This window comes from Giraffa tippelskirchi, chromosome 2 (genome assembly GCF_054371585.1).
Source record: "Giraffa tippelskirchi isolate mGirTip1 chromosome 2, T2T-mGirTip1v1.2.pri, whole genome shotgun sequence".
Lineage (NCBI taxonomy): Eukaryota > Metazoa > Chordata > Mammalia > Artiodactyla > Giraffidae > Giraffa > Giraffa tippelskirchi.
In genome coordinates, this window is record NC_137276.1 from 125,261,602 (window position 1) to 125,278,972 (window position 17,371).

General features: G+C 38.3%; 1 protein-coding gene across 6 annotated transcripts in view; it reads right to left on the reverse strand.

Annotated features, from left to right (window-relative positions):
• Positions 1-206: 206 nt before the first annotated feature.
• Positions 207-17,371, reverse strand: part of STRIT1 (small transmembrane regulator of ion transport 1) — a 34,617-nt gene continuing 17,452 nt past the window's right edge. For 3 of the 6 annotated variants that reach the window (XM_081570598.1, XM_081570597.1, XM_081570599.1), the window contains 4 exons: positions 17,002-17,149; positions 7,327-7,423; positions 3,655-3,753; positions 207-3,557 (listed from right to left, as the gene is read on the reverse strand). In XM_081570598.1, coding sequence (XP_081426724.1) covers positions 3,659-3,753; positions 7,327-7,420 — 189 coding nt within the window. In that variant the 5' untranslated portion in view covers positions 7,421-7,423; positions 17,002-17,149 and the 3' untranslated portion in view covers positions 207-3,557; positions 3,655-3,658. Of the gene's footprint in view, positions 3,558-3,654; positions 3,754-6,407; positions 6,473-7,326; positions 7,424-17,001; positions 17,150-17,371 lie in introns of those variants that run through there. The other 3 variants (XM_081570600.1, XM_081570602.1, XM_081570601.1) reach the window with 3 other exon arrangements.

Here is a 17,371-nt window from a genome sequence, read left to right on the forward strand (position 1 = left end):
TACATCTGTATTTACGTAAGCTGAAGATTTTGTAAATTTAAAGCATATAAGATTCTATGCCTTGTGAAATCTGTATGCTGCCACCTACTTAATCCTATTGTTCACAGATCACTAATCACTTCTTTGAGAATTCGTATCCAGTTTACATTGCTCCAAAGACATCTAGAAAGTTTAAAGTTAGAACATCAACACTGTGCATTCAAGAATATTGTAAGGGAGAAATAATTACCCATTTATTAGTTGTATGACACATTTCTTAGTTGTGTATTTTGATATTTTATACTATGACTTGGAGAGATGAGAAATACATTCATCCATAAAGGGCTTAAACTTAACAGAAAAAATTCACATGTATGAAAATATGAATGAACAAATAATATGTCATTAATACTTCATGTAATTAAAAAGTATGATGTAATATAAGCTCATACAAAGTGCTGATTTTCTGTTGTAGCAATAAACAGAAACATGGTTGAGACTTACCAATATAAGCTGTCATTGATCAGGGTCTTATGTATCAGAGAAGTAATGCCTACATACATACACACATATATATGATAGGTATTTTTCTAAACTTCTGTGATGATAAAAATCACCTGGGGAATTTATTTCTTAATAGGCCATCTCTTGACCTACTGAAATGAACTCTACAGAGCAGAAGTTTGAGAATCTGTCTTTTTAACAAATGATTCAATTGTTTAAGTTCAGGCAGGCTTAGCAAACATTGCAGTCTTCACAATTCCATGAAAACATTCTTATTCTTCTATTATAGTTGAGAAAACTAAGGTTAGAGAGATTAATTAACTTCTCAAGGGACTCCTAAACTAGAATACAACAATCTGACTTCCAAAACTTTTGTTCTTTTCACTGCACTAAGCTTTCTTTGTTCTCTGAGCAAATGATCAGGTTGGATATGAAAACACAGCATTAAAATAATTATAGAAAAATTCATTTCTACTACTGCTTGAAAACAACATTACAATCTGTTTTAAAGTGTTAAAGAATATTGAGCTCTTGAAGTAAGAAAGTCTTTGTTCAAGGTGGAAAGTTAAAATTTGTGGGAATGCTGAAGCTTTTGTGTTTCAGGGGAAAGTTGGACACACATTTGAACAAGAAACGAGATATCCTATAGCTTCAAAAAACTAAGGAAAAGGACCAGTGTGTAGGGAGGAAAAATACTCCAGACTAAAGAAAAGAAAGTTGTTCTGACAAAGTACATAGGTTACCTCAATCTTGTTTTCTAACTTTCTAATCTAATGTCAGAACTCTGTGGTATAGAGGTATAAAAATGCAATAAACCTGACAGGTCATGCACAAATGGTATCAGCAGAAAGAAGTAGAGAAAAACCCAGTCTCTAGGAAGAAAGCTAAAATATGAGGTGATGTCCTTAACCCCAAGTGAAAGCAGAGGCCAGTTGTAAAGAAGCCTAAAACCTTCAGAAATTTAGTGACAGCCCATGGGCTGCTTCACCTGGCAAGTCTTTCAGGAAATCAAGTCTTTCAGGAAATCCATTGAAATAGCATCTACAGTTTTGTTTGAATGTATGTGTTCTGAGAAAGCTATGGCTTTCATGGGTTTCTCATTAAAGTCTATCACACAGGAAGAGGTCAAGGGAATAGAACAACCATATTTTTAATTAATTCAAACAATGTGAAGAAGGTGGCCAATGGCAGATGGTTTTGAAACCCTTACAAACCTCTGTAAGTATCAGGGAAGTCTAGAGGATTCAGGTCAGCAGTGTCCTGGTGAATGTTTAAAAACTGGCTGTTCAGTGGGGAAAAGCCCTGATTTATGGTACTTGTTGATTTCTGTGATGTAAATACTTCCACCGTGGCCAATTTAAAGCTGCCAATGAGACAGAGACTAATTTAGAAAATTCCTGAAAATTTAACAATCAGCTTTCACAAGACGACAGGAGCCAGATCCAGTGGTCCTCTGATTCAGGATGAGTTCAATCTTCTCAAGTCATGAGAAAATGAAGATTAGATCAAGTTGTTCATCAGGAGAACTGTTGGGCCTAATTTTATATACATTTTCTGTTAGCATTTTTAAAATACTGCTTGAAACAGAAGTTTTTACAAGTTTTTTCGAAATGTTTAATCAAGTCTATAAGATAAGAATTACTGAACAAAGCCAAAGCATTCCCTAATATTTTTGATAAGAGATTTTCCTTTTCTACAAAAAATTAGTTGTCTAGAAAAGGATGCTGTAGTTAAAAAGGAAGAAATTGGGGCACTGATCCCATTCGTGAGGGCTCCACATTCATACTCTGATCACCTCCCAAACCTCACCCCCACTGCCAAATACCATCAACTTTAGGGGTTAGGTTTTCAACTTAAGAATCTTGAGGGGACACAAACACTCAGACTATAGCACTTCTAGAGGAGTGGTTCTCAAACTATGGATTTTGGCCCAGGACCATCAGCATTACCTGAAAACTTGTTAGAAATGAAGTTATGAAGTTCTCAGCCATTTGTGGCTCCTCTATTCTGGTATTTTTAATACATGCAGGTATGTGTGCATGTTGGTATAGCCCCTCCTTTCTTACACGAGAACATAGATTGTTTTGTACCTGTTTTGGGTTTTTGTTTTTACCAGAGATGACATCATATCACTGTATAGAGACCCCCTTCATTCATTCCTTTTTCTACTGGAGTGGGTTGCCATTCTCCTCTCTAAGGGATCTTGCTGACCCAGGGATCGAACCCAGGACTCCCACATTGCAGGCAGATTCTTTACAATCTGAGCCACCAGAGCAGAGAAGCCCTTTACAGATGCTTAAGTGCCACAATATGTAGATTGACTACAGTTTATTCAGTTGGTCTTCTATTAATTAATAGATATTTGACTTTTTCCAGGGTTTTGCTCTACTAGATTATGCTATAATGAATAGACTTGTGCATATATAGTTTTGTATTTTTACCAGTGTATCTGAGGAAACATCAGTATTCTTAGAAGAGGAATAGCTGGGTCAAAAGTTAAATGCATATGTAATTCTGGTACTTTGATTGCTAAATACCCCTAAAAGTATTGTATCATTTTGAATTTCTAAAAACAGTATACAAGAGTACTTATTGCCCCACAACCTTACCAATATATACTGTCAAATATCTTCATATTCCCCATCTGACAGGTGAATAATGCCTCTTCCTTACAGAGTTAATTACAATTGTCTTATTATAATAAGAGTTTTAAGGGACAAGTTTACATTTACATTTTGTTTTCTATGAACTATCTCTCTTATTTCTGGCTCATTTTTTCTATGTTTAATTTACCAAATGTTTTCCTATTGCTTATGCATTTTAAGTCATAGTTAGGAACATTTTTCTTACTCTCAGGTGATAAAGAAATTCATCTGTATTTTCCTATAGTTATTTGTACCCAGAATTTTTAAATATGTTTCTGAAGAGAGTCTTATGTTCAAAGTAACAGTTTACAAATGGAAGTATAAACTGATGTCAAACATTGCAGTTATTTACATGAGAAACATTTAATTATCTGTCATTTCATGCTTTTCTTAATTCTTCTAAATGATGTCAATCTGAAGTCTTCTGGCCTGCATGATAAAATGTTCTATTAGTTAAACAGGTAAGATTATTCCTGGAGTAATGTATACTCTTAATGAATAAACATTCAATTATCGAAAACTTTACCTTTCTAAGAGAAGACAACATAAACCATTACGATGCATCCCACAATCCAGCCAATTAAGAGAAGAATAGGAACCAAAAAGCGAGATAATGCAGCCTCTGCTGAAAAACAAGAAAAATTAGATTAGAATGGTCATGTTGATATTAAATCTTCTGAATCAAGAGGATAAGAGGAAATCTGATATAATACCAACGGAAAAAAATACACTCTCTAATGACACCCATACATGATTATTTTCTTTTCTACAAAGGGTACTTGTGACTCAGCTGGGTATTCAAAAGAGAAGTGTGTGTGTGAAAGCCACCTGATGGCTCAGATGGTAAAGAATCTGCCTGCAACCCAGGAGAGTTGGGTTCAATGCCTGGGTTGGGAAGATCCTCTAGGGAAGGGAAAGGCTACCCACTCTAGTGTTTTGGCCTGGAGAATCCCATGGACAGAGGACTGTGTTCAAACCATATGTTTTCCTTTTACAGTTAGGTGACCTTGGGCAATCCTGAGCTTGAACTTCCCGATTTGTAAAATACAGAGAGTGAAACTCATGACATCCACCTCCAGGGATTGTTCTAAGAATCAAATGACATTGAGTAAAGTGCCAAGACTTTGTAAACTCTAACCACCATGTGTGTTTTTGCTGTATACAGAACACATTCCTGCATTTGTTCAACAACACAGAGACAAGCTGTTTACATAGAAACACTGGAAAGTGAGGTAATTCCTACTAAAGTAGGGAAAGGTGTTGAAAACTGTTCTTAGATTTGATAGATGACTTTGTCATAGGAAAAGGAAGCATTACACCTTACGTAATCATGTAATCATTCCTGAAAGAGCAAAGAGATTCTATTTTTTCAACTGGTTCAGTATAGCAACCAACACTGATCCAACACACACATAGAAGACAAAAGTATAATAACTCCTCCTGTGTTTCCTACTTATACCCTTACCTGTAAAAAGGCAACTTATAAAAGTATTTTTTCACTGCATCTCAATCTTACTTCAGACACCACACAAAATAGTTCAAAACACAGAAAGACATCATATAGAATAATGCCCTGTGTTAAAGGCTCAGATATATTCTTAACTGAAAGCACAATTAGATTTTATGCTATTAGCTAACAAAGAAAATGCATTAATTTAGCAACTGCATTCATATTACAATTTCCATCACTCTAAAAGTGAAGATTTTTTTAATGCAGTTAAAATCATCAAGAAATGAGACATTTCTATAATTTGGAGACATAATAGCAAATCTCCTGAAATTAATATGAATTTTAATAGCTTATGTTTCCAAAATTGTTGGAGTCTCTCAACTCGCACAAGTTCAACAGCTTTACTTAGCTTCTCCATCACACTGTGACCTTGAACAAAGCATTAACTATAACAATGTGAAAAAATTTTTCTCTTTACCTGCCATGTGGCATTGCCTTAAGGATAAAGGGAACATTATGATATGCTCTTTACTCTCATTTGGATAAAAGCCTTTTTATGAATTAAGGTACCATTACACTGGAAGTCACAATAACTTTTTTGAACTGTCTCTATATTGATTTAGTATTTTTTCCTGATTTCAAGGAACTTAGAATTAATACCAGTATTTTAACTGAGCATTTGTAAGTATTTCATACAAGCATATTTTACTACAATTCTAAAATGTACATATATACCACTACTTTTAGCACTTTATAGTATCTCATTACTTAACGATTCCTTGAAAAAAACAATATAATTGATTGTGCTTTTAAATACTCAAAGCATACCTGCATTTGTCTTCTGTTGACACTAGTATTTTAAGTTTTATTATAATATGTAGCATTGGTTTGAAATAGGAATATATAGGAACATAACATTTGCATTTGTCACTTAGATCAATAGTACAAATAAGCACAAAATCTCTTTTTAAATATGAAGAATAATTTCAAAATGCTTCTCTCTGATCCTGAGCATGTCCAAGCAGGTAGACTTGTACGCATTAAGAACACTGTGCTCTGGGATAAGACTATCCAGGTTTAAAACCTGGTGCCACCACGCTCTTTCATATGATTACAAGCAAGTTACTAAATTTTGTTATGCCTCAGTTTCCTTATCTGTAAAATGGAAAAGGTGATATCTCATGAGATTGTTGTCAGGATTAAAAGCATTAATTTCCATTGACATTTAAAGCTTTCTTGGATACAGTATATATATTCAGCCCATCTTATCAATTATTTTTCTTAGATATAAAAAACATTTAAAAACCAGAAGAAAAGAAATTGAGATGTGAAGCATCTTAGAAATGACTAGGCCTATTTTATTTATTTTTGAAAGTCAGAAAACAGACACAGAAAGGTAGAGGAATTTTCCCAAATTCACATGGCCATTTAGTAGCACATCCAACACAAAATTAAAATATCCTTAATTCTAGCCGAGCACACCACCGTACTTCAAATCCAAATCCAGTACAACACTGGAGAATAACCTGCTTCTAACTCAATTTTCAAAACAAGCATGAGCAAATTAAACTCTTTTGTTTCTTTGAACCTTTCAAAGTTACTCATTTAATGCATATCTAATGCATTTTTGCAGTCACACTAACATAATGTGGTTAATGCTCCTTTAGAAGAGATACTGTCACGCGAACGTATGTTCCTCGGTTCTTGTCACGTCAAAACAAAGATTAGGAGTGACGATACCACGCTCTTCAGAATAACAGGGAAACAGAAAATAAACCTGGGAGCCTGGAATATTTTTTGCCAAGAGAGCTGGATGCCTTAAATCTTACCTTTTTCAGCCATTCTTCCTGTTGTTGGGTGGGCTGGTCAGGGCTACACTAACCTCTTTGTTATTGTTATCCAGTGTCTCTTTGAACTTTAAATAGATATGTGAAGAGTGTGGCAGCTGCCTGACTCCTGGCTGCCAACTGTCTGGGTGATGTAAGACACTGGAAAGCAGAACTCCTCTGTCTTTTTCTTTATCCTATTATTATGGAGGAAACAAGGGACTGCAGGATCTAAAGTTGAGCTGAATAATCCTAACTCAGAGATATGCAGATTTTTTTACTCACTCAATGCCTCAGACAACATGAAGGAACTCTTCAGGGAAGTGGGTGTACAAGGAAAGAGGACATTGCAATTAGACAAGTCCTATTAAAGAAGAAGGGTGGTATGATGGAGAGAAAGGACCTTGAAGTTGGAGAGACCTGGCTTCAAATTCCAATTGCTATTTCTGTAATAAATGAAAGTAGCTTAACTGAGCATCAGCTTTTTTAGTTTTAAAATGAAGATACTAATACCTACCCAAGGAAGAAGTGTCAAAAAGATGAAAAAACTACATGAAATTTAGACAATTCTGTATTACATTACAGAATGCAAAAGATAAAATAAATGGTGCCCCTTCCTATGCACCAATCTAAAAACAGAAAATTGTAGTATAAATGTCCTAGCAACTTAAACAATAAAAATTGTGATATTGCCTAGTCTTCTCAGAGAGCAGTCATAATCTTGTTTTTATTAGCAATATATAAAAATAGGACATTCCATTTTTCAAGTCCAACCTGGTTTATGTAACATGACCTAGACTAGGCTCTAGATTCTCATTGGAGTAACTTTTGGGTCTAGATGGAAAAGTTTTGCAAAATGACCTGTAACTGATGTTGAAAAAATCCAGCACAAGACTGAGTGTCCTCCTCTAAAGACACTTACCTGATCTGATCCACCTCCACAGAGTTCCAAGAGTAATGTTTCCTGCAAACAACCATGTCTTATCACTGATCAAAATCCACCAATGGTTCTCCATCTCCTAGAGAATAAAAAGCAGATTTCTTGTTAAGATCCCTAAAAAATCTTACCCCTCTAATTTCCCATTTGCAATGATGCTTCAGCCACACTGAACCTGCTGTTGTATGAATCCAGGATGCTACCACCCACACAGGCAAGGATAACCTATGAATTTCTGCATATAGATTAGAGTGTGCAGCCAAAAAATCTGGTAAATTTACTGCATGTTTAATATCACTTAAGCCAAGCTGTCATCTCTCTTCAATTTAATATTGAAAAAATGACTGGCTCTAGCAGATAAGAAGAGAGGTTATGTAACAAAATCCCTGGTAAAGTCAGGAGGTGTTTTCCCAATATTAAATAGCTATATGTTGAACAAAACTTGAGGGCAAGATAGACAGAAAAAGAAGAAAGATATGATGATCGATCTCATTAAAAGCTGAAAACTTTAAATAAAAAGGCTCAAATGAACACTCTTAAAGGAAAAAAAAAAAAGATATTCAAAGGAAACAGTAAAGTACCATCCAAAGAACAAATAAAGATACATATGTATTCAGTTCAGTTCAGTTCAGTTCAGTCGCTCAGTTGTGTCCGACTCTTTGCGATCCGATGAACTGCAGCACACCAGGCCTCCCTGTCCATCATCAACTCCCGGAGTCTACCCAAACCCATGTCCATCGAGTCAGTGATGCCATCCAACCATCTCATCCTCTGTCGTCCCCTTCTCCTCCTGCCCCCAATCCTTCCCAGCATTAGGGTCTTTTCCAGTGAGTCAACTCTTCACATGAGGTGGCCAAATTATTGGAGTTTTAGCTTCAACATCAGTCCTTCCAATGAACACCCAGGACTGATCTCCTTTCGGATGGACTGATTGGATCTTCTTGCAGTCCAAGGGACTCTCAAGAGTCTTCTCCAACACCACAGTTCAGAAGCATCAATTCTGCAGTGCTCAGCTTTCTTCACCATCCAACTCTCACATCCATACATGACTACTGGAAAAACCATAGCCTTGACTAGACGGACCTTTGTTGGCAAAGTAATGTCTCTGCTTTTAAATATGCTATCTAGGTTGGCCATAACCTTCCTTCCAAGGAGTAAACGTCTTTTAATTTCATGGCTGCAATCACCATCAGCAGTGATTTTGGAGCCCCAAAAAATAATGTCTGACACTGTTTCCACTGTTTCCCCATCTATTTCCCATGAATTGATGGGACCAGATGCCATGATCTTAGTTTTCTGAAAGTTGAACTCTAAGCCAACTTTTTCACTCTCCTCTTTCACCTTCATCAAGAGGCTCTTTAGTTCTTCTTCACTTTCTCTCATAAGGGTGGTGTCATCTGTATATCTGAGGTTATTGATATTTCTCCCGGCAGTCTTGATTCCAGCGTTTGTTTCTTCCAGCCCAGTGTTTCTCACGATGTACTCTGCATAGAAGTTAAATAAGCAGGGTGACAATATACAGCCTTGACGTACTCCTTTTCCTATTTGGAACCAGTCTGTTGTTCCATGTCCAGTTCGAACTGTTGCTTCCTGACCTGCATACAGGTTTCTCAAGAGACAGGTCAGATGGTCTGGTATTCCCATCTCTTTCAGAATTTTCCACAGTTTATTGTGATCCACACAGTCAAAGGCTTTGGCATAGTCAACAGAGCAGAAATAGATGTTTTTCTGGAACTCTCTTGCTTTTTTGATGATCCAGCGGATGTTGGCAATTTGATCTCTGGTTCCTCGGCCTTTTTCTAAAACCAGCTTGAACATCTGGAAGTTCACGGTTCGTGTATTGCTGAAGCCTGGCTTGGAGAATTTTGAGCATTACTTTACTATCATGCGAGATGAGTGCAATTGTGCAGTAGTTTGAGCATTCTTTGGCACTGCCTTTCTTTGGGATTGGAATGAAAACTGACCTTTTCCGGTTCTGTGGCCACTGCTGAGTTTTCCAGATTTGCTGGCATATTGAGTGCAGCACTTTCACAGCATCATCTTTCAGGATTTGAAATAGATCAAGTGGAATTCCATCACCTCCATCGCTTTGTTCGTAGTGATGCTTTCTAAGGCCCACTTGACTTCACATTCCAGGATGTCTGGCTCTAGGTAAGTGATCACACCATTGTGATTATCTGGGTCATGAAGATCTTTTTTGTACAGTTCTTCTGTGTATTCGTGGCACCTCTTCTTAATATCTTCTGCTTCTGTTAGGTCCATACCATTTCTGTCCTTTATCGAGCCCATCTTTGCATGAAATATTCCCTTGGTATCTCTGATTTTCTTGAAGAGATCTCTCGTCTTGATGCAAGTGAAAGAGGAGAGTGAAAAGGTTGGCTTAAAACTCAACGTTCAGAAAACTAAGATCATGGCATCTGGTCCCATCATTTCATGGCAAATAGATGGGAAAACAGTAGAAACAGTGGCAGACTATTTTGGGGGGCTCCAAAATCACTGCAGATGGTGACTGCAGTCATGAAATTAAAAGATGCTTGCTCCTTGGAAGAAAAGCTATGACCAACTTAGACAGCATATTAAGAAGCAGAGACATTACTTTGCCAACAAAGGTTCGTCTAGTCAAAGCTATGGTTTTTCCAGTAGTCATGTATGGATGTGAGATTTGGACTATAAAGAAAGCTGAGTGCAGAAGAATTGAGGCTTTTGAACCGTGTTGTTGGAGAAGACTCTTGAGAGTCCCTTGGACTGCAAGGAGATCCAACCATTCCATCCTAAAGGAAATCAGTCCTGAATATTCATTGGAAGGACTGATGCTAAAGCTGAAACTCCAATACTTTGGCCATCTGATGCAAAGAACTGACTCATTTGAAAAGACCCTGATGCTGGGAGAGATTGAAGGTGGGAGGAGAAGGGGACAACAGAGAATGAGATGGTTGGATGGCATCACCAAGTCAATGGATATGGGTTTGAGTAAACTAAAGGAGTTGGTGATGGACATGGAGGCCTGGTCTGCTGCAGTCCATGTGGTCGCAAAGAGTTGGACATGACTGAGCAACTGAACTGAACTGAATCATAAATGGATGGTGAATTTTGTCAAAGACTTTTTCTGCATCTATTATCATATGGTTTTTATCTTTCAATTTGTTAATATGGTGTGTCACACTGGTTGATTTGCATATATTGAAGAATCCTTACATCCCTGAAATAAACCCAACTTGATCATGGTGTACGGGCTTTTTGATGTGTTGCTGAATTCTGTTTGCTAAAATTTTGTTGAGGTTTTTTGCATCTATATTCATCAGTGCTATTGGACTGTAGTTTTCTTTTTTTGTGTTGACTTTGTCTGGTTTTGGTATCAGGGTTATGGTGGCCTCATAGAATGTGTTTGGAAGTGTTCCCTCCTCTGCAATTTTTGGAAAGAGTTTTAGGATAGGCATTAATTCTTCTTGAAATGTTGATAGAATTCTCCTGTGAGACCATCTGGTCCTGGGCTTTTGATTTTGGGGAGATTTTTTTTATCACAGCTTCAATTTCAGTGCTTGTAATTGGGTTGTTTATAATTTATATTTCTTCCTGGTTCAGTCTTGGAAGATTGAACTTTTCTATGAATCTGTCCATTTCTTCCAGGTTATCCATTTTATTGACATACAGTTGTTCATAATACTCTCTTATAATCCTTTGTATTTCTGCATTGTTGTAACCTCTCCTTTTTCATTTCTAATTTGGGTGGTTTGATTCTTCTCTCTTTCTGTCTTGATGAGTCTGGCTAAAGGTTTGTCAATTTTGTCTTCTCAAAGAACCAGCTTTTTAATCTTTACTGCTGTTTCTTTCATTTATTTTTCGTTTCTTTCTGTTCTGATCTTTATGATTTATTTCCTTCTACTAATTTAGGGGGTTTTTGTCCTTCTTTTTCCAGTTGCTTTAGGTTTAAAGTTAGGTTGTCTATTTGATGTTTTTCTTGTTTCTTGAGGTAGGATTGCATTGCTATAAACTTCCCTCTTAGAACTGCTTTTGCTGCATCACACAGGGTTTGAGTTGTCGTGTTTTCATTGTCATTTGTTTCTAGAAATTTTTTTTATGTCCCTTTTGATTTCTTCAGTAATCTGTTAGTTATTTAGATACGTATTGTTTAATCTCCATGTGTTTCTGTTTTTTACAGCTTTTTTTTCTTGTAATTGATATCTATCTCATAGCATTGTGGTCAGAGAAGATGCTCGATACGATTTCAGTTTTCTTAAGTTTACTGAGGTTTGATTTGTGACCCAAGATGTGGTCTACCTTGGAGAATGTTCCATGTGCACTTGAGAAAAAGGTGTATTCTTCTGCATTTGGATGGAGTGTCCTGAAGATATCAATGAGATCCATCTCATCTAATGTATCAATTAAGACTTCTCTTTCCTTATTAATTTTCTGTTTTGATGGTCTGTCCATTGGTGTGAGTGGGGTGTTAAAGTCTCCTACTATTATTGACAGTGAAAGCAAGTGAAGTCACTCAGTCATGTCCGACTCTTTGCGACCCCATGGACTGTAGCCTATCAGGCTTCTCTGTCCATGGGATTCTCCAGGCAAGAGTACTGGAGTGGGTTGCCATTTCCTTCTCCAGGGGATCTTCCCAACCCAGGGATTGAACCGGAGTCTTCCACATTGTAGGCAGATGCTTTACCCTCTGAGCCACCAGGGAACATTATTATTGTGTTACTGTCAATTTCTCCTTTTATATCTGTTAGTGTTTGTCTTATGTATTGAGGTGCTCCTATATTGGGTGCATAGATGTTTACAATTGTTATGTCTTCCTCTTGGATTGATCCCTTGACCATTATGTAGTGTCCTTCCTTATCTCCTGTAATCTTTATTTTAAGGTCCATTTTGTCTGATATGAGGATTGCTACTCCAGCTTTCTTTCACTTTCCATTTGCATGGAATATATTTTTCCATCCTCTCACTTTCAGTTTATGTGTCTTTAGGTCTGAAATGGGTTTCTTATAGACAGCATATATATGGGTCTTGTTTTTGTATCCATTCAGCCAGTCTGTATCTTTTGGTTGGAGTATTTAATCCAGTTACATTGAAAGTAATTATTGATATATATGTTCCTATTGCCATTTTTTTAATTGTTTGGTGTTGATTTTGTAGATCTTTTTCTTCTCTTGTATTTACTGACTATATCCTTTAACGTTTGTTGTAAAGCTGGTTTGGTGGTACTGAATTCTCTTAACTTTTGCTTGTCTGAAATGCTTTTGATTTCTCTATCAATTTTGAATGAGATCCTTGCCAGGTACAATAATCTTGGTTGTAGATTTTTCCCTTTTAGTACTTTAAATATATCCTGCCATTCCCTTCTGGCCTGCAGAGTTTCTACTGAAAGATCAGCTGTTAAATGTGTGGGGTTTCTTTTGTATGTTACGTGTTGCTTTTCCTTTGCTGCTTTTAATATTCTTTCTTTGTATTTAGTCTTTGTTAGTTTTAATAGCATGTGTCTTGGCATATTTCTCCTTGGGTTTATCCTGCATGGGACTCTGCACCTCTTGGACTTGATTGACTATTTCCTTTTGCATGTTGGGGAAATTTTCAACTATAGTCTCTTCAAAAATTTTCTCATACCCTTTCTTTTCCTCTTCTTCTTCTAGGACCCCAATAATTCGAATGTTGGTGCATTTGATATTGTCTCAGAGGTCTCTGAGGCTATGCTCAGTTCTTTCATTCTCTTTACTTTATTCTGCTCTTCAGAAGTTATTTCCACCATTTTATCTTCCAGGTCACTGATTCATTCTTCTGCTTGAGATAATCTGCTGTTGATTCCTTCTAGAGTATTTTTAATTTCAGTAATTGTGTTGTCTGTCTCTGTATGTTTATTCTTTAATTCTTCTAGATCTTTGTTGATTGATTCTTGCATTTTCTCCATTCTGTTTTCAAGGTTTTTGATCATCTTTACCATCATTATTCTGAATTCTTTTTCAGGTAGTTTGCCTATTTCCTCTTCATTTATTTGGACGTCTGTGTTTCTAGTTTGTTCCTTCATTTGTGTAGTACTTCTCTGCCTTTTCATTATTTTTTTTTAACTTATTGCGTTTGAGGTCTCCTTTTCCCAGGCTTCAAGGTTGAATTATTTCTTCCTTTTGGTTTCTGCCCACCTAAGGTTGGTTCAGTAGTTTCTGTAAGTTTCATATAGGGTGAGATTTGTGCTGAGTTTTGTTTTTGTTTTTCCTCTGATGGGCAAGGCTGAGTGTGGTGGTACTCCTGTCTGCTGGTGATTAGGTTTGTATTTTTGTTTTGTTTGTTGTTTAGATGAGGCATCATGCACAGCGTGTTACTGGTGATGTGTGGTGCCCGGTCTTGTATTTCAAGTGTTTTTTTTCCTTTGTGTGAGTTCTCACTATTTGATACTCCCAAGGGTTAGTTCTCTGGTAGTCTAGGGTCTTGGAGTTAGTGCTCCCACTCCAAAGGCTCAGGGCTTGATCTCTGGTCAGGAACAAAGATTTCAGAAGTGGTTTGTTATGGCATTAAAAGTTTGTTATGGCATTAAAACAAATACCCAGAAATGAGAAAGCAAAGATGAACCCCAGACAAATAGCAATTACAAAATCAGGCAAGTAATAATTAAAATAATGGAATATACACATATACACCCATAAGCAAAATCAAAACAGTCCAACAAAAATAAAGTACAGTAGATTGACCTGGCAAACAAAGGAAATCAAAAATTAAATCTACCAGCTAAGAACAAAACTAACTAAAGCACAAACTGGTAAACAAAACTAGAGCAAGGTGTCAAGTGGGGAATAAAACAATGAAAACATAACTAACAAATATGTTGAGAGGAAAGAAAGAAAGAATAAATATGCAAAGTTAGACAGAGGTAGATAAAGATTTATATACATTAAAGATTAACTGCAAGGAGAAAAGAACAGTAGGAAAAGCAAACAAAGGAATAAAGGTAGAAAAAATGATAGGTTTTAAAAAATTAAAATGAGAAAAGAAAAAAAAGGAAGAAGAAAGAAAAAAAAAAAAAAAGGAAAACCCCACAGAACTGCAAATGCCCAATGTAGAGGCAGAGGTTTATAACAACAATAAAAAATGTGACTGAGGGGGAAAAAAAGCTCAAAAGATTAATTAGATTTCATAGTGCCAATAAAATCGACAATTACACCAGAAGGGGGAAAAAGCGAAAAAAAGTAAAAAAAAAAAAATCCAAAAGACTCTACAGAAGTAGTCAAAACATAAGAATAATGAATGTTTTTCTTGAGCCACTGCTGTCAGAGTCCTTTCCCTCGCTGGGAGTCACAGTCCACCTCACCTCCCTAGGATGCCCTCCAACACTGTGCTGGTCCCTGGACCTGCTGTGGGGGCAGCTCAGATTCTAAACTGGTCCTACTCCTGTGTGTTCTAGCCTCCAATGTCCACCACTATCAAAACTAATGTGGTTTCTTTTGTGTGAGCTCTCAATGATCTTTTATATATTCCATAGACACAGAGTGAATTTAATCTGCAGCTTGTACAGTTGGTGGGAAGGTTTGGGTCTTCTTCCTTAGCCACACTGCCCCTGGGTTTCAATTGTGGTTTTATTTCCACCTCTGCATGTGGGTCGTCCACTGGGTTTTGCTCCTGAGGCTGCCCTGGAGGACTTGGGTTTGCCCCTGTGAGGGTCAGGTGTGAAGGTGGTGCAGCTGCTTGGGTCGCAGGGTTTCTGGCAGCACCAGGCACTCCTCAGGGGAATTGGCAGCTAGGGCAGCAGGAAATGTAGTGCTCTAGAAGGGTATGGCAACTAGTATTGGCCTATACACTCCAGTATTCTTGCCTGGAGAACCCCCTTGACAGAGAAGCCTGGCAGGCCATGGTCCACAGGGTCACAAAGAGCTGGACACAACCAAAGCAATCTTGCATGCATAGATGCAAGACTTTTTTTGCCTGTGGCATCTCTGCCTCAGTGAGGGCTAAGCGTGAAGGTGGCACAGCTGCTTGGCTTGCGAGGACCCTGGCAGCGCCATGTGTACAGGGACATAGGCTGCCTCCACCACAGGAGTTATAGCCCTATCAAAGTCTTTTTTCAAGCCTCCTGTAGCTGGCAATCAGAAGGCCTCTTTGGCCTTTCTCCGTAGCTCCGCCCATTCAGGCACTTAGAGGGCTCCCTCTCCCTTGTCTGGGGTCCTTCTCTGTTGTTCTGCATCAGACACATGGAGGAACCCCCCTGGCTGGGGTCCTACTCTGTAGTTCAGTGTGTCAGGCATTTGATAGGCCAGCCTCTCTATTGTTCAGCTGCTGATGCTGGCCTGTGGGGAGAGAGAGGCTATGGTGATGGCTCCACCCCCTACATGTGACTCAACAGGACTGCCTTGCTTCCATGGCTGCTTGGCTTTCCTCCACAGGCATTTCCCACCATGATCTCCTCCCTCACATCCCCTTGATTGGTCTCTCCACAGTCAACAGCAGCTCTAGCCCTGGGATTGCTCCACAATCCCTAAACTCCAGCTCCCAGCCGCTGCACCTTCTAGGGAACCTGCAGCCCTGTCTGGGGTATGTATGGCTGCGGCAAGGACTGTCTGATTCTCATTCCATTTAGGCTCCCACAGATCAGCTGTTTCACTCTCAGCCTTTAATATTTCTCCTTTGACTCGGACAATTCCCCCGATGTGGGGATCAGATGCCTGCTTCAGTTCCCCCATCCACCAAAGGCAGGTCCAGTTCTACTGACACTTCTGTTTTTCCCCTTAATTTCTTTGTCCTACCAAGTTTTGTGTGGTTATATATTTCCTTTTCCTCTGGTCAGGTTCTCCTATCTATTCTCAGCTGGTGTTCTGCATGCACTTCTGTGTGTGAAGGTGTATTCCTGATGTATCCGTGGAGAGAGATGTACTCCATGTCCACCTACCCCTCCACCATCTTGTTCTCTCAAAATTTTTGTTTTTAAAAAAGATGTTTGCAGAGCACCTACTGTGGGCCAGACCCTATTCTAGGCACTTGCAAAACTTCAGTGAAGAAGATCCCTACCCTCCCAGAGTTATGATTCAGAAAGGTAATAATAAATGCTATGAAAAAAGAAAACTAGGGCTGACTAAGGTTAATAATTAGGGTGATCTTAGAGCTGGCTTTTCCTGGCAGGACTGAAGAAAAACAAGAGGTTAGTGTGGCTCCAGCAGGGTGAACAAGGAAGTGAGCTATAAGGGAAGAAGTCAGAAGTGAGTAGGGAGGGCTTTATCTGCCGTTGTTAGGATGTCAGAATCTTTCCCTCTGAGTGAAACACAGAACCAAAGGAAAGTTTTAGAGAGAGAACTAACATAATCTGACTTAACATTTTTAAAGTATCATTCTGGCTGCTGTGATTGGGAGCAAAGATAGAAGCAGAGAGACTTATACTGTAATAATTCAGACAAGGGTCAGGAGATGATGGAGACCCAGACCAGGGTGGTACTTGATTAATTCTCAAGAAGGGGAACTATCGATGAGGCCAAAGTAAGGTGGGCATTGTGGTGGGTCTGACTAACTTTCCCCTATTATTAGCTGACTGAGTTGCTATGTGGAGAGGTTTATATATTCAAACTCCAATCAAAGAGTTTAGCAAACTGCAGTAGAATGTATTGAGTAAGATTTATCCAATCTGAGAGATCCAAAATGTGAAATGTATCAAGACTAACAAATAAGAGTCAACAAAGGATTACAGACTACCTGATCTCCTCTGGGATCCCTTCTTCACGTCACCAAAAGGGAAGAGTGGTTCAGAGCAGAAAGTGGCACTATGATGATGGAGAAGCAGGAACTTGGGATCATTTCAAGCGCAGGGGTCCCCAACCTCTGGGTCACGAACCAGTACCTCCTGTTGGATCAGCAGTGGCATTAGATTAGGAAAAAGTGCACAATAAATGTAATGTGCTTGAATTATCCTGAAACCATCCCCCCACCCTATACTGTGGAAAAATGTCTTTTATGAAACTAGTCCCTGGTGTCAAAAAGGTTGGCAACTGCTGAAGTAGAGGGCTCATATCTGTTGATCCTCAGGCCCCCCAGCAGAAAAAGGGTTGCAGGAGTCTATTTTTCA